Below are 19,592 nucleotides of genomic sequence, written 5' to 3'. Positions count from 1 at the left end.
GCCTCTGCACTAGAGATACATATGCTTAAGAAATCTTCCTGCAGTTGGGAGCTGAGGATGAAAAGGTCCAGAGTTAAGTGGGTGTGGAGTAGCTCTTGGGACAGGTCTCTGTGGAGACCTGTTTTCCACATCTCAGCCTTTTACCTTATTTCTCCTTCCGTATAACTAGCCCTTTTGATGACCCATTCTCATTTTTTTTTCTTCTTGCAGATGTCGGATAGGGTTGACTGGTTACAAAGCCAAACTGGAGTTTGCAAAGTTGATGTCTATTCCCCCGGAGATGACCTACCCCAGGACTGGAAAATGGTAAGTGTGAGCCGCCTTATAAGTACTGAGTCAGGAATCTGTGCCATTAAGAGTAGCTTTATTCTCTCCACCACCACCTCTTATTCTTGAAGATGAAGTTATTGGGGGAAAGATGAACTCCTTTAGAACAAGTGATATTGTCATTCTGCCTACATCATTCAACTTAGTATCAGGCACCGTAAGTCAGAGTCCTGTCAGAAGATGGAAACCGCACCAGTAACTGAATATTAAAAACCTGTTCAGTGAAAAGTATTTAACTAAGTTAACTACTAAAAGCTGTGAAAGAAGACTCAAAGAGTTCCAGAAGCAGCAAACGCAGAAGGCAGCTACTACCCCTAGGCTGAAAGAGTAAGCAAGGAAGAAACTAAGGCTCACGAAAGCTCCCTCGCCCTCAACCAAGGCTGCTTCAGATCTCCTTGGAGAGAGTGAGCTGCAACAGGACAGCCACCTGCATCCCAGTGGTGCTGAAGACACTTGCCAGAGGGTACAGGGGGGACAGAAGGGAAACGCCTCCCACCTGTGATGACCACATAGTGCCCCTCCAGTGCCCTAGGTCAACAAAGCCAGCTGCCAAAGGAGAAGTGTTTAAAGAGTCCAGTTCCAGAGTCACAAAGCAAGACAAAAAAGGGTGGACCTGGAGTTGAGAGACAACAATGAATAACTGGCACAGACACTGTGCTGAGTCTTAGGGTCAGAGATAGATAGAAAAATAAATTAGAATTCTCTCCCTTTAAGGATCTCACAATCTAATGGAATCCCCATTGTAATCCTCATCCTTAGTACTAACATTTATCAAACATCTACTTGCATGTAATGTTACATGATCCATATTCTGTTTGTCCACAGTCTATTTGGTCTGCCTTATATAGCCTAAGAAAGAAAACATTAACAAATCTACATTAAGACATTCGGACATACACATACTAGATATCCAATTAATGTAGAATGAGTGCTAACCAAAACTGCTTCCACTAGATCTTTTATTTACTTCTGCCCTTTTCTTTAGAAAAACAACAAAAAAATGAGTTTCAATATTAAATTAACAAAAATTTCTCAATTTTTCAATAAGTGAGAAGCACTCTAGCGGATGTAGTAAAGAGTTAAAGTTTCTGTCCTCGTAGACCGTATCATTCATTTGGGAAAATAAAAAATACGCATGTGCTCTAAATAACTAGTAGACACCAATTATAAGAAGTTCGTGGTAGTGTGCCAAATGGATTTTCTGGACAGCAATTGCTCTGGGTGTTTACAGAACAGATCATTTAGAAGTGGGAGATAGGGAACATTTTATAAAGTATGTTTAATTGAGTTAGACGTGAAGAATAGGACGGGAGGTGTATGTGTTGACTTAACACTAAGCTACTGAAGCAGAAGACGGCTGAGGAGAGAAAATTAAACCCCTTAACCCTTTTCATATTCTCCTTCAGGGCCATGAAAATTTTCCCTGTTCTTAATTAAGAAAGACTCAGAAATAATGGGGCATCCACCTTCCCCAACTGTTCAAGATGCTAGTCTATAAGAAAGTTAAAGGATGCAAGAGGGCAAAAGGTTTGGAGGAGATGGGTGTTTGATTGTCAACTCCATCAACAGAAAAAGAAACAGGGTTAGTCTTTCCGCCAGTCACTCTGACTTCATCAGCTACTTCTGCAAAATTCTTCTGGATTGAGTGGAGTCATGCACATAGGGTGCACACATTTTAGTTTAAAAAACGTAAATAGAGACAATTGAAAAGCTAAAACCCACCAAGCTAACACAGCTCTTCAGACTCCATCACGAAGCTCGCTGCTGTGCTAGAGGGTTGTTTTTCCTTAATGTTCTGTGAAAAGGATTGAAAAGTAAAATCTACGTCTGCATTATAATAAGACTGTACATGTTACAGCCTAATTTTGGAAACATGCCTATTTGCAAATAGTGTGCCCATCTGTAAAAGTAGGTAACATTAAGGAATAATTTTCAAAAGGCAAAATCAAGACTCTTAATTAGATACAAAAATGAATGCATGTTAAAGATTTTTTCAACTAATTAATGAGGAAATTGGTGAGACGTGTTACAGCCAGTGCAAAGGAGAATTTTTTTAAAAGGTATACTTACAGATCAGGAATGTTGAAACGAATGTGCAAATCAAGGCAAAACTGGCCTCTTCCACAGCTAAACCTCCACTGGACAGAAGTTACATGTTTGTAGACACGTTGAATTATTTTGCATTGCTATCAATTATCTGCAGCCTACAGAGTTGCAAAGTAGCTCACACAGAATCAGAATCAGGTTATGTGGACGGCTATATGCAATGCTCAGTCTACAGACTATGGACTATAGATAGTGCATAGTTTTCTATTGAAGCACAAATGTTTTTCCTACACTTACCTCCATTTTTATTGAAAAAATCTCAAAATAAGATAAATTTTGATCACAAAATAAGGCTAGTCTCGTCAGATTTGGTCTGATTATTTATACACTTGTAGCAACCAGATAAGCCTTAAGTTTGCTTTACTGGAACTTTTTATAAGGAGTCACAGATTGGCCTTTAACAGGATCTTTTATTTTATTTTAGTTTTGCCTGCGCCGGGTCTTAGTTGCAGCACGCAGGATCTTCACTGCGGTGCACAGGCTTCTCTCTAGTTGCAGCATGCGGCTCCAGAGCCATGGGCTCTGTAGTTTACGGCACGTGGGCTCAGCAGTTGTGGTGCGAGAGCTTAGTTGCCCCGTGGCATGTGGGATCTTAGTTCCCCAACCAGGGATCGAACCCACGTCCCCTGCATTGGAAGGTGGATTCTTAACCACTGGACCACCGGGGAAGTTCCAAATTGGCTTTTAAAGGCCTCCATTGTTTGCTGTCCTGAGAGCAGGGAGTCAAAACTAAGAAACTCTCTCCACCAGGTTTCACCTGCAGTCCCTAGAAAAATAGGCATGCATTCTGTTGGATTCCTGTGAAACTATTGTTCCTAAATAGAGTCTCAGCCACTTACATTAATCATAATTTTTAACCTAAGTACTTTCCAATCTATTTCACAAAGAAACCTGGGAGAGAGGAGGTTTACAATGGTGAACTGTCACATAGCAGCTGAAGTGCAGACTAACAGAGCTTATGGACCAGACAGGACGACTGTCTACAGACATACACATCCCTTACACAATCTAAGTGGCAAAAACAAACACATTCATTAACAGACCCAAAGATTCAACCTCTCTATAGTAATAAAAATAGAAAGCAAAAGCATATAAATTATGCTTAGCTATTAGTGTTTCACTGTTCTACCTTACTTAGAAATGATCTAAGTATCCAGTGAATATCCATTAATTAGCTCAATTTAATACCAGTCCAGTGTTTTAAGTTACATGAAGATGTTGGAACTTTATCATCAAGCTGACATACTATAAAACATAATAACTGTTGAAACAAAGTTGGTCAGGATAAATATTCAATTTGATTAAACACATTTATATTTTTCATGATCTTAAACATTAAGTACAAGTAATACTAGCTGATTGGATCTGCATAACCTGTATAAGTTTATGAAGAGCACATCAACATAAAATAAAAACGCATACTTAATGTTATACCTAACTCTGGTAAATCAGAAAAGATGTAGCTGTTTTTATTAAACCAAAGTTATTAAACTAATCTTATTTACCAAAAATTTACCCAACTATGTGAACTTAGACTCCTAAAATATTTCTGAGTTAGGCTCTATAAGAATACTTTTTCCAGTCAGAATAGAGATTCTTTTGCTCAAGAAACGTTATAATATTAACTTGTTAATACCATGTGGAGGTAGGAAGACATTATTACTTACACTTAATGCTTTTCTGAATGGCAGACACGTAATGATTCAAACACTGATAAACAGCTTAGAGCCTCAATTCTAAACTTTCATCCAGTAGATTCAAATGTCCAGTGTTTTTTTTTTTTTGCGGTACACAGGCCTCTCACCGTCACGGCCCCTCCTGTTGCAGAGCACAGGCTCCGGACGCGCAGGCTCAGTGGCCATGGCTCACGGGCCCAGCCGCTCCTCAGCACATGGGATCCTCCCGGACCGGGGCACGAACCCGTGTCCCCTGCATCGGCAGGCGGACGCTCAACCACTGTGCCACCAGGGAAGCCCAAATGTCCGGTTTTTAACCAAAAAAAATTCACAAGCCATACAAAGAAACAGGAAAGTATGGCCCATTCAAAGGAAAGAAAGAAATCAACAGAATCTGTCTCTGAAGAAGACCCAGTGGCAGATCTACTAGACAAGGACTTTAAAACGACTGTCCTAAAGATGCTCAAAGAACCAAGGGAAAGATGTGGAGAAAATCAAGAAAATGATGTATGAACAAAGTGGAAATATCCATAAAGAGATAGAAAACCTAAAGATAAACTAAAAGAAATTCTGGAGCTGAAAAGTACAATAACTGAAATGAAAATATCACTAGAGGGATTCAAAGGCAGATTTAAGCAGGCAGAAGAAAGAATGAGCAAAATTGAAGATAGGACAATGGAAATGATCAACTCTAAGGAACAGAAAGAAAAAAAGGATTGAAGAAAAGAAACAGAGCCAAAGGGCTCTGTGGGACACCATCAAGAGAACAAACATGCAGCATGGGAGTCCCAGTAGGAGAAGACAGAAAAAAAGGGACAGAGAGAATATTTGGAGAAATAATGGCTGGAAACTTCCCAAATCTAATGAAAGATATGAATATAAACATCCAGAAGTTCAGTGACCTCCCAATAGGATGAAATCAAAAGACCCACACTGGGGTACATCATAATCACAATTTCAAAAGGCAAAGACAGGGCTTCCCTGGTGGCGTAGTGGTTGAGAGTCCGCCTGCCGATGCAGGGGACACGGGTTCGTGCCCCGGTCCGGGAAGATCCCACATGCCGCGGAGCGGCTGGGCCCGTGAGCTGTGGCCGCTGAGCCTGCGCGTCCGGAGCCTGTGCTCTGCAACGGGAGAGGCCACAACAGTGAGAGGCCCGCGTACCACAAAAAAAAAAAAAAAAAGGCAAAGACAAATGGAATATGGGTAGAAGTGATGTTTGTCACTTGCAGGCCTGGACAACAAAAGTTTCTCATTCAATCCTCCACAGTCTCTGGTGTTTCCCATACACTGGCTCAAAGGAAAGATTCTGAGTCCCTAAGGGAGGGTGAAACCATGCAAAAGCAGAGCCTGAGTCCCTGAGTCACTGCAAAGAAGGCTGCTCATCAAATGCCCTCTCTAAATGACGTTACACACAGACACTATATACATATTGAATTGTTTTATTATAGTTTATGATACACATCATTCATCTCCCCTAAATCACCTCCGCAAAGTGGGCTATCAGGTTGGTCCCCCTGGTGAATAGTTTGTACACTGGAACCCACTGAGTTTTCCATTTCTTGGAAGTCTTTGCTCTGACTCCACCACCTTTTCTCTGTCCCTTTCTCAGACATGCATACAGGCAGCTCTCTTTCCTACAGCTTCTTCTTAAAACTAAATTTTGTCCTTTTAGAAGTTCACCCTTGTTACTGACCTTTGGTTCAGAAAAATAATTTTTTAAAAGATTCATATGGAAACTCAGTAGTCTCTTCACACCTCCCACCCAGGCTGATGGGAATGAATTGCAGGACACACCCCTAGCCATGCTCTCTTCCAGCACTTCTGTTTTCACCCAGAGCACTACTTCCCATACACGTAGGAAGTCAAGTTATATTCCCTAGTACTCCACAGTTGGTTAACCGTGTTTCACCACATTACCCTACGATCAAGCATCTTGACTTCTCCTCCTCTTCTCTTACCCTTCTGAAGTCTAATCTTCACTTGACATGTTTAAGGAGTACTACCTGTCTGATACATTCCATTTCAAGGGTACAGATTATTTTGCGCACATTATCTCATTTAATCTTACAATCATATGAGGAAATTATTTAAAAATAATAGTAACTACCATATCCAGCAATTCCACTTCCTGGTATATATCTAAAGGAAACAAAGTCACCATCTCGAAGAGATATCTGCACCTCTGTGTTCATTGCAGCATTATTAACAACAGCCAAGACATGGACAACAACCCAAGTGTCCATTGACGGGCAATGAATAAAGAAAATGTGGTTCATATATACAGTGGAATATGAGAAGAAGGAAACCTTGCCATTTGTGACAATAGCTGCTATGTGAAATAAGTAAGACAGAGAAAGACAAATACCATATGATCTCACTTATATGTGGGCTCTAAAAAAAAAAAAGGACACATAAACTCATAGGTGCAGAGAACAGATTGGTGATTGCCAGAGGTGGGTGGGCAAAATGGGTGAAGGAGGTCAAAAGGTACAAATTTCCAGTTATAAAATAAATAAATCCTGGGGGTATAATGTACAGCATGGTGACTATAATTAATAATACTGTAGTATGTATTTTGTATATTTGAAAGTTGCTAAAAGAGTAGATCGTAAAAGAGCTCAGCACAAGAAAAAAATTTTTGAACTACGTGTGGTGATGGTGGACGTTTGACTTGTTGTGAGATGATCATCTCACAATACGTATACAGATATCGAATGATTACAGGTGTTGTACACCTGAAACTCATGTAATGTTATATGTCAACTATATGTCAATGGAAAAAAAAAAAACTTTTAGTCATGTGTCAAAGGTAAACATAGAAACCCCAAACTCACCTGTCCGGAGGTTAAAGAACCCTTCTCCTTCCAACTAGGCACAAAATTCCAAACTGATTTGAGCTTAAGGTAGGCAAAAAATACTAGCAAAATAGATTTTCTGTTGTCTGTCACCAACAGAGAATAGATCTCTATAAACCATTAATCCATTAAAGAAATCACCAAATGGTGATACAATAAAACCACATTCTCAAGCATTGCTGCCACTGGTGATTATTGGCCATGGAAGAACCAAAATGAAAACCAAAACCAAAATTCGTAGAGAGGAAAATTAAAACTAAAAAACAGAACGTCTGCAAAGTTCTGTTGCCCTTTGGATTCACCTCTGGGGGCCTAAGGAAAGACGCACCTGGTACACCATCCTCATGATGACGTTTACCTCTGTTAGGCAAAGCTGCTGGACATCTGGCAGAGACTTCCAAAACTGTTAAAAGATCATTTTCAGAGAAAGGTGAAATAATGACTCTCCTATGAATATAAAAATAAATCGTGAAAGATTTTATTTAACTCATTAATGAGGAGCTGGTGCAGTTCAAAGGAGAATCAAAGGAAAGAGACATATATAGATCAGGAATATTGAAGTGAATGTGCAAACGGAAGCAAAACTGACCTTTTCCACAGTGGGAGAGACAGTAAGTAATTCTTCCCTGGTCAGAATTAACATGTGTGTAGACAAGAATTATATTGCATTGCTATCAGTTATCTACAGTTTACAGAGTTATCAAATAGCTCTGAGAGAATCAGAATCAGAAAATGTGGAAAGGTATGCTATAGATTATGCATAGTTTTCTACTAGAGCACAAATTTCCTTATAGTAGCTATTATTCAAATTAGCAGAACCATTTAGGAGGACTCTGAACCAAGCTCGGTAGCCCACAAGCAACTTAAACCAGCCTGTAGAGGTCCAGCTGCTTTTCTCTTCTTCCCAAGTCATCCAAACATAACAGAATACTGTAGGGGTGGAGAGTGCCAATTTTAGAGTCCAAACTAGATTTGAATCCTAGCCCCCATCGTGTAGTAGCTGTGAGATGTTAGTCAGTATTTAACTTCTCTAAGCCTCTTTTCCACCTGTGAAACTGGTAGAGGGATACCCACCTTACAGGGTATGTATGAGAATTAAATAAAATAACATGCATAGAGCACTAAGCACGGTGCCTGGTAGTAGACCTAAGTATTGAACAAATAGTAGCCAGCAATTCTATGATACTTGGTAGTTAAAATAGCAAATTATGCTTTAAAGATGGGCAGTACCTGTGGTCATCCCCAGATAGATATAACTCGTTATTACAACGATCCCTTACATTTGATGGTAAGTAGGATACCTTTACATACATTCTTACTTTAGCCTATGTTCAAGTGAAGATTGTAGATTACAGTAGGTGAACATATAAATATGTCCATGTGCTTATCACAGCTAATGTCCACCGAAGAATCTGCATTCACTCAAAACTAATAAATTCTCCACAGATACTAAGTCCTCAATTACAAATCAGATTTTTAACTTAAGTCACGTCAAAGAGTCCACTGGAAGCCATTGAACATATCACATTGTGCTTGTGTAGCCCAGTAAAGCGATGAATTGGGCACAACTGTCCTTGAATTTTCTAATTTTTTGAAAACTATGCTGGAATAAAGAGACCTAAACAAAACAGATCAACCATAAAAAAATAACAATTAGTAGCAATACATGAAATCTCTGATTCAGCTCAAATGCTACCTCTGTAGCTGCTGACAGTCAGATCTTTTTTTATATATAAATTTATTTATTTAATTTATTTTTTGGGCTGCATTGGGTCTTTGTTGCTGCGCACGGGCTTTCTCTAGTTGCAGCAAGTGGGGCCACTCTTGGTTGCGGTGCACGGGCTTCTCATTGCGGTGGCTGCTCTCTCTTTTTTTAAAGTATTTTAAAAATTTATTTATTTATTTATTTATTTTTGGATGCGTTGCATCTTCATTGCTGTGTGCGGGATTTCTCTAGTTGCAGCAAGTGGGGCCACTTTTCATTGCGGTGCCCGGGCTTCTCATTGCAGTGGCTTCTCTTGTTGCGGAGCACAGGCTCTAGGCGCACGGGCTTCAGTAGTTGTGGCACGCGGGCTCAGTAGTTGTGGCTCTTGGGCTCTAGAGCTCAGGCTCAGTAGCTGTGGCACACGGGCTTAGTTCCTCCACGGCATGTGGGATCTTCCCAGACCAGGGCTCGAACCCATGTCCCCTGCGTTGGCAGGCGGATTCTTAACCACTGCACCACCAGGGAAGCCTGCAGTGGCTATCTTGTTGCGGAGCATGGGCTCTAAGTGCGTGGGCCTCAGTAGTTGTGGCACACGGGCTCAGTCGTTGTGGCTCACGGGCTCGAGAGCACAGGCTCTGGAGTTGTGGCGCACGGGCTTTGTTGCTTCTCGGCATGTGGGATCTTCCTGGACCAGGGATCAAATCCATGTCCCCTGCTTTGGCAGGTGGATCCTTAACCACTGAGCCACTGGGGGAGCCCTGACAGTCATATCTTAAGGACAGTTGTTTTTGGAGTCAGTATAGTGCAGTGGCCAAGAGCATGGGCCCTGGAGTCACTGCCTGGGTTGGAATTCCTCCTCCGTCAATGATTATAGCTGTATAACCTGAGGTAAGAAACTGACTTAAATCTCTCAGTTCTTCAATTTCCTCTTCTGTAAAATGTGGGTAATAAGAGAGCTAGCATTTAAGTTTACTGCCAGAATAATATTAAATGAGATAACAGGCCTAAAATACTTGCAGCAGTGCCTGATACCTAGTAAGCACTCAATAAATGTCAGTTACATCTATGGGGCTGACGGAGCAGTTAAGACTTGAGAGAGGCGACCATTTTTGTAACTGCTCTTTGAGGTTGTCCTGAATATCCCATATCTTTGCGTTGTTGTAGTTGGATGAATCCTTGTCTGTTTTTCAGGAAGACTCACATGATCCCATCAGGGTGCTCAGCTGGCTCCGCAGAGACCTGGAGAAAAGCACAGCAGAGTTCCAAGATGTTAGATTCAAGCCTGGAGAAGCATCAGTAGGTGGGGAAATGGTCCACTCAGGAGACCCACACAAAAGTTTCTGTGTGGACTATTATAACACCACCAGCAAGGGCAGTCCAGGGAGATTGCATTTTGAGATGAGTCACAGAGAGAACCCTTGTCAGGGCCCCAGTGCCCACGCTGGTAACAGGAGCTCAGTAGACGAAGTTTCCTTCTACGCCAATCGCCTCACAAATCTCGTCATAGCCATGGCCCGCAAGGAGATCAACGAGAGGATTGACGGCTCTGAGAGCAAATGCATCCATCAGTCAGTGTACGTGGGGGATAAGCCCGCACCCAAAAAAAGCCTGAGCAAGGTGGCATCAGAGCTGGTGAACGAGACTGTCTCTGCCTGTTCCAGAAACTCCACCTCGGATAAGGCTCCTGGCTCCTATGACAGAGCCTCAGGAACATCACAGAGTCCCATGAATGTAAAATACAAAAGTGCTTTGAAGATCAAGGACAGCACCAAGGAAAGCAGGGGTCCAGACGACAAGCCTTCTTCTAAGAAGTCTTTCTTCTATAAGGAAGTGTTTGAATCTTGTAACGCAAGTGATGCCACAGAGGGCAGAAGGTCCTTACCCGCAGAGGGAGAGATGTTGAGAGAGCAGGAAAAGCCCAATGACTTCACAGCTTCTGTCAGTCAAGGGATCATCACCTATGCTAACAGTGTGGTGTCTGATATGATGGTCTCCATCATGAAGACACTGAAGATCCAAGTGAAGGACACGACCATTGCCACCATCCTGCTAAAGAAGGTCCTGATCAAGCACGCGGAAGAGGTGGTCTCAGATCTCATCGACTCCTTCATGAAGAACCTCCACGACGTCACAGGGGCCCTCATGACTGATACGGACTTTGTCTCGGCCGTGAAAAGAAGTCTCTTCGTTCATGGAAGCCAGAAGGCCACAGATATCATGGATGCCATGCTGAGTAAACTCTACTCGGTGATATTTGCCAAGAAACCTCCTGAGACTGTCAGGGAAACCAAGGACAAGTCTGAGAGTTATTCCCTCATGTCCGTGAAAGGAACGAGTGACCCTAAAAACCGAAACGTCAGCTTTGCATCCATGAAATCTGAAGGTAAATTGAGGGAAAAAATAGGCTCTCCTGCACCCAAACCCGAGAAGGAGAAGACTTGTGTTGAAACTCTGGGCGAGCACATCATCCAAGAGGGCCTGTCCCTGTGGCATAAAAACCAGCAGAAAGAAGGAAAATCTCCAGACCTCCAGTGTGCACCGCTTGCAGCTTCCAACAAACAGCATAAACCTGCGCCAGACTCTCCCTCGGGAGTTCCTCTCGATCCTAGCAACCTCAGTCCCTCTACGCATCACCCAGAGAAACTGGAGAATTTTATGCATGACTCTGAGTCCTGGGCCAGGGACCTGATCGTATCCGCCTTACTTCTGATTCAGTACCACCTGGCCCAGGGGGGAAGCATGGATGCACAGAGTCTCCTTAAAGCTGCTGGCGGCACCAACTTGCAGGCCAGCAAGTCCCCTGCAATTTCTGATGAGTCCGGCCTTAGGTCTCCTCATATGGGGGTTGACCAAGAAGCAGCAGAAAAGAAGGATCTAATGAGCGTTTTCTTCAACTTCATCCGGAACTTACTCGGTGAGACCATTTTCAAGAGCGACCGTAGCTCTGAACCCAAGCCAACTAAGGAAGAAGACAGTCCCCAGTGTGAAAGACCTGTAAGTCCTTCTCCCATCAAACTAAATGAAGGTGATGAGGCTGGAGGTACTTTTGCTGGGCTGACCAAGAAGGTTGCTAACCAGCTAGATGACCACATGAACAAGCAAATGGTAGAACATCTGATGGACTCAGTGATGAAGTTGTGTCTCATTATTGCCAAGTCCTGTGACTCTCCATTGGCAGAAGTAGAAAGTAATAAGTCTGGGGATACCAACAGGCCAACTTCATCCTCCCCAGATAGTCTACATGAGTGTTTGTCAACCAAGGGCACAGGGGCAGCAGAGATCCTCCTGAAGAATGCTTATGAAACTATCTACAACGAATTGAGAGGCATATCAGCACCGCTCCCCGAAGGGTCTGCAGCACCCAAAGTGATTGTCAGCAGTCACAACCTAGCCGATACGGTTCAGAACAAGCAACTCCAAGCCGTTCTTCAATGGGTGGCCGCCTCTGAGCTCAATGTCCCCGTGTTGTACTTTGCTGGTTATGATGAAGGAATCCAGGAGAAGGTAAGGAAGTAGAATCGGGAATTTGGGAAGATTTTTTAGGGGTTAATTAGGGTTTTAAGTTCTTTTTTTCTTTCTGAATGGAAAGAGAGCCACGAGAAGGGTAGAATGGGGACAGTAAAAATTTGAAGCTCATGCCTCATGGTAGAGATAATGGGTAAATTAAAATTCAATTTTGCCCGCTAGGAGGCGTATCAAATGGTAAAAGGGAGATAAATCATTTTTTTTCCTCTTTTTTTTTCTGCGTATATTGATGGAAGTGCACAAATAAGGAACCTCCAAGAGACTTGGTGAAAGAATCAGATTAAGGTCTGGGCTCAGGTTGAATTCTGCATGACAGCTTTGCCCAAAGAACGAGAAGGAGCTGCTGGGAAGCATCCCATCCTGGGGATGTGCTGCTGGGCCGGGGAGGCGGGGGGGTGAAGGGTGGACTGATGGCCTTTTCAAGCCTGTCATTCCTCTCTTAGCTGGTGGTCTAGGAAGTGTTGGGGATTTGAAGGGATTCAATAAATAACATCCCTCTTCCCCTCACCGTGGGTTCTGAGTCAGTTGAGAAGTAAGACCAAAGAATAAGGCAGATGGAAAATCAGCTTATTACTGTTCTTACTGGTAAAGGTAAGTGTGCCTTCTAACTCCTTTCTTCTCCCAGGTTAGGCCTTGGAACTGCTCACTGAAGGGAAATTTGGGGTCCAGAAAGCTTTTGTTTATGTAGTTGCCGTTGCATGCTAGTGTGGGAGAATTAAGAGAGGCCATCTCCACAGCACGCACGCACACACACACACACACTCAGGATTTTTTATTATTTTCCCTCAATTGAGAAAAGTAGAACAATGGCATTTTAAGTAGTAGAAGGTGGCACGAGAGGCTGGGATTATTTATAAAAAGCATTCATCTTCTTAGAAACCAGAGGATGTGGAGAAAGAGGCTTTCTCTGTTTAATATGGGGTATTAGTAACCCTCGTAACTGGGTTACTTGGTTTATCTGATGACCGGGAAGACACAGAACTGTGTAGCATATAGAATAGGCCACACTCAGGCTAAGCGAGAAACTGTGTCATCTGTAGACTTGCTACTCGTGCGGTCTGTGGACCGACAGCATTGGCATCGCCTGGGAGCTCAGTACAAGTGCAGAATCTCAGGCTCCACTCCTGACCTACTGAATCAGAGTCTTCGCTTTAGCAAAATCCCCAGGTGATTTGTGTGCATATGTTCCACTTGGGCTAAAGGACAGAACGTGGAGATCAATCTTAGGTTTATCCCTAAGAGTCCTCGGCAAGTTCTGTCTCTTTACAGTTTTTCCAGTCTGTACAACAGACAAGTGTTTTGGCACGTAGTAATTAGCGGATGGGCCTGTATTCACAAAAGCTGTAGACTGATGCAAAAAATCTAAAAAGCCTAGCTTTCATGTGTACAGTGTGAAACGGGCTTTGTTCTGACACCATCTTTTAAGTCATCCCCATCATACATAACACATTCTGATTTTAGGTTATTTTGAATCAGAATGTCTGTGATAGAATTCTCTAAAATGGGGACAGTGGACTTGCAGGCCTCCTTGTTCTACACACACGCACATCTTTGCCCAAAGTAAAGACTGTCATCTCTTTCCTTGAAGAGTGGAAGGGTTGGGCAGCAGCGTGTCCAACTTCAACTGAGTGGATTTGCTCTGAGCGTCAGTATATGTTTAAGAACAGCTGGACGAAGTATACATCAAAGAAACTACCTAAAAATGAGTCACAATTTGTTTTTGGAAAGAGATTTAATTAACATATGCAAACATTTTCATGCGATGCAGGTGATTGAACCTGGTAACACTGGGATGCCCATGAGCCCAATTCCTTTAAACAAATTTGCATCCATTTTTGAATAAGTATGTGTGCATAGTTCAAAATCCAAAGGCACAAAAAAAGATGCACACTTAAAATTAAGGGCTTTTTCTCATCTTTATCTCCCATCCCATTGCCCTCCCTGGAGAAAACCATTCTGATCAATTTCTTGTTTATCCTTCCAGAAATGCCTATGCATGTACAAGTTAATACTTTCATATACTTCTCTTTCTTTAAGTCACACATGGTAGTCTTTTATCTATGTGTATATATGCTCTTCTGCAACATGCAGAGTTGCCACATTCTTTTCTAATGGCTGCATATTCACTGTATGCAGGTGCTGTATGCAACCACTCTTCTATGGATGGACATTTCAGCTACCAGTATCTTGCTGCTATAAGCAATGCCGTATGCACAGATTCAAATGTATCTGAACATGTGCTTGTAGGTTGGATATGTATTCCCCAATGCCTTTTATAGAGCTCGCACCAACCATATGACAGTGTCTACTTGCCCCAGTTTAACCAACAGTCCATTCCAGACTTTTGACCTTTGCCAAGTGTCGCCTTACTTCTCACATATCTTATTAGGAACGAGGGTGAATACCATTTCATATGTTTAAGAGCCATTTTTCAGTCCTTTTTCATGGATGAATTACTTGTTCATGCCCTCTGCCCATTTTTCTGTTGGGTTGTTGGTCTTTTTTTCTTTATCTCTGAGAGTTTTTTTATATACAAGGAAATTAGCCTTTGTGATATTTTTATCATTTGACTTTTGATTGGTGTTTTTTGTTGTTTTTGCCATACAGAATTTTGAAAATGTTTATGTAGTCAAATATGACAGTTTATCTTTTATTTTTCCCAGATTTTGTGTCGTATTTTGGAAAACATTCTCTACCACAAAATATTAACAAGACTTCCCCATGTTTTTCTTCTAGTATCTTTATGATTTTTTAAAAAAATGTTTAAAACTTTGATCCACGTTGAATTTGTTTTCACATAAGGTGTGATGTAGGGATGCAATCTCTTCTTTTTTTTTCCAGATAGCTGTCTTTTTTTTTTTAACATCTTTATTGGAGTATAATTGCTTTACAATGTTGTATTAGTTTCTGCTGTATAACAAAGTGAATCAGCTATACATATACGTATATCCCCATATCCCCTCCCTCTTGCGTCTCCCTCCCACTCTCCCTATCCCATCCCTCTAGGTGGTCACAAAGCACCAAACTGATCTCCCCGTGCGATGCAGTTGCTTCCCACTAGCTCAGATAGCTATCTTTGTTTTTTTTTCAAAGCCTTCTATTCCATTGAATCATTTGTCTATTCTTACTAGCTTAATACTATTTTCATAGCATATTGATTTAATTACTGTAATTCTATAATATGTTTTAATATCTGATAAGGACTAGAGACTCCTTACTTCTCTGTCTCAGAAATTTTCTAGGCGCTATTTCTCAGTTTCACCCCCAGCTGCAGGCAACCATCAACCTGCTTTCTAGCATTACAGATTTGCCTCTCCGACATTTTACATAATGGAGTCATAAACTGTGCAGCCTTTTACATCTGCCTCTGTACACCTAGCATAACGTTCTTGAGGTGTATCCATACTGCAGTATATGTCAGTAGTTCATTTCTTTTATTGCTGAATATTTTCTATGTTTTCCCTATCCGCTCACCAGTTAACAGACATTTGGGTTGTTCCCACTAGTTGGCTATTATGAATAACGCTTCTGCGCACATTCACATGCACATCTCTGTGTGGACATAACGTTTTCATTTCTCTTGGGTGACAAGGAGTGTAACTGCTGCATCTTACGGTAAGTGTACTTTCTTAAGAAGCTGTCAAACTGTTTTCCAAAGTGGCTGTACCATTTTACGTTCCTACCAGCAATTTTTGTTGATTTCAGTTTCTCATTATTCTTTTTTTTTTAAATTATAGCTGTTATAGTGGTTTCTGAGTGTGGATTTAATTTGACATACATACATTAAAATGACTAAAGATGTTGAACATCTTTTTTATGTGTTCATTAGCCATTCATATATATTCTTCGATGAGTTGTCTGTGTAAGTCTTTTGCCTATATTTTGACTGGGTTACAAGAATATAAAGTTACAAGAATTCTTTATGTATTCTGGATACAAGTCCTTTGTCAGATATGTATGATTTGCAAATATTTTCTCTCAGTATGTATCTTGTCTTTTTACTTAATGGAGTGCTGCAAATAGCAAAAGTTTTTAATGATGACATCTAATTTATCACTTTTTGCTTTCATTGCTTGTGCTTTTGATGTCATATCTGATAAATCTTTGCTTAACTCAGTGGTTCTCAACTGGAGGCAGTTTTGCCCCCAAGGGACATTTGGCAGTGCCTGGAGACGTATTTTCTTGTCACAACTGGGAAGGGGCAGTCTAGTGGGGAGAGGCCAGGGATGCTATAAACATCCTACAGTGCACAGAACAGCCCCTCAGCAAAGAATTACCTGGTCATAAGGTCAGTAGAGCCAGATTGCGAAACCCTGACCTAATAACCAGGGTCATGAAGATTCTCTTGTTTCTTTTCTTCTAAATAATAATTTCAGCTCTAATATTTAGGTCTGTGACCCATTTTGAGCTCATTTTCATGTATAATATGAGGTAGGTGTCTAGATTCTAGATTCACACTTCTGCGTGTGGGTATGCTGTTGTCTTCAGCACCTTTGTCGAAAAGACAAATGGACATCTGGCCCTTTTGAATTCTTCCCCCTTTATACCGACAGAATCACCACAAACGTTGAGGTTCAAGCTCTCTTTTGATTGGTGTTTTCATGGTACGTCTTTTGCCATAATTTTACTTTTAACTTACCTATATCACAAAATGGTACAGCCACTTTGGAAAAGAGTTTGACAGTTCCTTACGAAAGTATACTTACCATAAGGTGGTTCACGTTACCATTTTCCATAGGCAACGTAAGTAGGGTCATTTTTTTTAAACTATTCTGACAGCAGTTGGTGTGTTTAGACCATTTACAGTTAGCCTAATTATTGATATGCTTGGATTTAGGCCTATTATTTTAATGTTAGTTATGTTTATTCTCTCTGCTTTTCCTGTTTTTCCTTTTGTTGCCTTCTTTTGGATTATTTAAACAGTTTTTAGTTGTCCATTTTAATCTATCGTGTTTTCGTCTGCATCTCTTTGTGCAGTTTTTTAGTGGTTTCTCTGGGGATCACAATAACATACCTAACTTTTCAGAGTCTAACTAGAGTCAATAGTTACCACTTAAATTGGAATGTAGAAATCTTCCTACCATATAGGTCCCTTTACTCTTCTGCCTTAGGTTGCAGTTATTTTATGTATTTAGTTGCAAAAATCCTTAGGCAATGTTATTTTTGCTTTCAACCGTAAAGCACATTTTAAAGAATGGAGGCGAATCGTTTATCGTTTATCCTGAGATTTTGACTGTCTCTTTTGTTCTTTGTTCACTCCTTATGTTCCCAGTTTCCTTCTGATACCATTTTCCTTTTGCCCGAACAACAAGAGTGCATTTTCTGGCAATGAATTCTCTTAATTTAATACGAATTTTTCTTTATTTGACCTTCATTCCTGAAGTATATGTTTGCTGGACATAGAATTCTGGTTTGATAGTTCTTTTCTTTTAGTGCTTAAAAAGTGCTGTTTCACCTCCTCTGTCCTCTATGGTTTCTGACGAGAAACCTGCTGTCGTTCGAATTGTTCCCTTTCACAAAATGTGCCATTTTTCTCTGACGGCTTTTCGATTTTTTTTTTTCTTTTTCTTCAGTTTTCAGCAATTTGACTGCAGCGGGTCTTGAAGTGAATTTCTTTGGGTTCATGTTGTTTCAGCTTCACTACGCTTCTTGAATGTGTCAGTTATGTCTGTTGGCAAATAGGGGAAGCTTTCACTAAGTACGTGTTCTGTACTCCCCTCTTTCTCCTCTCCTTCTGGGATTCTAATGACATAGATGTAAACCTTTTGGAATTGTTTATTTTCTCAGTCGTTTTGAAAGAGGTTGAATCAGTCTCTTACCCTGTTCAGTGCGATGCATTTCTATTGCTCTTTCTTCAGGTTGACTGGGTTTCCTCTCTCATCTCCGTCCATTTAGTTTTCATTTGGGATTTTGTATTATTGCTTAGTTCCAAAATTTCCATTTGGGTCTTCTTTATATCTCCTCTTTGCGGAGACTCTGTCTTTCCATTTGTTTCAGGAGTATCCTCATTATTGGGTTGGCCAAAAAGTTCATTTGGGTGTAGCCGAAGATGTGATGGGAAACCCCGAACGAACTTTTTGGCCAACGCAATACTTCAGTCTGCACGGAATTTCCGCTGAAACAGTTCCTGATTTTTGGCCTGTTCATTTGCCCTTTGACTTTCTCACACAGTCAGGTGCGGAATGCACAAAATATAAACTTTGATTCCTTTGCTGCTGCGAGGATTCCGGGTGGGATAGCAATGGACTGTGCTCACATTAGAATACTTGCTTTGGCTCATGGTTTCTCATTTTAAGCTTGGGAAGAGACCTGGGTATGAGTATTACCTCCGCTAATTTCTAGCATTGTATTACTGACAGTCTTCACCTCTCCGGGCAGCGTTTTCGTGGGGGTTGAATGGATCTTTGAGTCACCTTCCTGCTCTAACATCCCAGTGTTGTCTGGTCTATGGGGCAGGGAAAGCAGCACCCACATTTGTCCTTTGTCTCTTTCTCTCCTGCCCTTGTCAGTCTTGGGACAATGATGGAGCCCGTTTTATGATGCTACAGTGAACTTAAGAACTTTAGAATCCTGAGAAGGCAAGAAGACCATTGACCAAACACCCACTGGGAGCAGGAGGTTTTTAGTCTTAGTGGGAAATCACATTTTCCGTATCACGGACAGGGGGATGTTACTTAAATTAAGGGCGATGTAACCACCTTTCTTCTGTCAGACAGGCCAGCGAGCGGCCCAGTTACGGACATCTCCTCAGCGTCTCCCTCGAGGCCCCCCCGCTGCAGGGGCTCTTTTGCCCTCGCCTCGGCAGCCCTTCCCCGCCCTCGGTGGGATGCTCGGCCGCTCACCACTGCTTTCCTTCCCTCCCTCAGCTACTTCAGCTCTCGGCAGCCGCCATGGAAAAAGGGCGCAGCGTAGGTGAGGTTCTGCAGTCGGTGCTGCGCTATGAGAAGGAACGACAGCTGCACGAGGCGGCGGGCAACGTCACGCGGCTGCAGCTGCTGGACTGGCTGATGGTGAACCTGTGATGGGGCCGCTGCTCTCCCCTCTTCCCGCGCTGGGCCCGGCCCTCGTCCCCTCCCTGCCTTCTCACCTCCGCAGCCCCCCCCTCCGTATCATCACAGAGCCCCAGCGTCACCTTCATACCACTCACATCCAAGACACGTCATCTTGTGCTAGTCCCTGGATTTCGCATTTTCCTGTCCATGTGAGCAGGACATAAAAAAAAAAAAAAAAAACATGGCTTCGGGTATTTTGTTTCTTTGGCATCCAATGGGACGGTAAGGTGAAGCAATCTCAGCAAGGAGAAAGAACCCGATGGCTAATAGCAGAAGAAAACTACTGCCGGCCTGAGAGACCCCAGCAGATGCCGTTTGGCCTGTTGTCTCTGGATCCCCCCGTCA

At 42.0% G+C, this 19,592-nt stretch overlaps 1 protein-coding gene across 1 annotated transcript; it reads left to right on the top strand.

The window, feature by feature from the left end:
* The first annotated feature begins 210 nt into the window (after positions 1-210).
* Positions 211-19,333, top strand: AKAP3 (A-kinase anchoring protein 3). Its single transcript, XM_060026049.1, has 3 exons — positions 211-306; positions 9,862-12,174; positions 19,062-19,333. Exons 1-3 carry the CDS (start codon positions 211-213, stop codon positions 19,215-19,217), a joined length of 2,565 nt encoding a protein of 854 aa, XP_059882032.1. The 3' UTR covers positions 19,218-19,333.
* The last annotated feature ends 259 nt before the right edge of the window (positions 19,334-19,592 follow it).

This window comes from Delphinus delphis, chromosome 11, assembly GCF_949987515.2.
Source record: "Delphinus delphis chromosome 11, mDelDel1.2, whole genome shotgun sequence".
Lineage (NCBI taxonomy): Eukaryota > Metazoa > Chordata > Mammalia > Artiodactyla > Delphinidae > Delphinus > Delphinus delphis.
This window is presented reverse-complemented; position numbering and strand designations above follow the sequence as displayed.

What these genes read in the sequence shown, in the direction of transcription:
- AKAP3 (XM_060026049.1), top strand. Translation starts at nt 211, where the DNA reads ATGTCGGATAGGGTTGACTGGTTACAAAGCCAAACTGGAGTTTGCAAA. An exon ending in TACCCCAGGACTGGAAAATG is followed by an intron (nt 307 to 9,861) that starts GTAAGTGTGAGC and finishes TCTGTTTTTCAG; the next exon opens with GAAGACTCACATGATCCCAT. An exon ending in ATGAAGGAATCCAGGAGAAG is followed by an intron (nt 12,175 to 19,061) that starts GTAAGGAAGTAG and finishes TCCCTCCCTCAG; the next exon opens with CTACTTCAGCTCTCGGCAGC.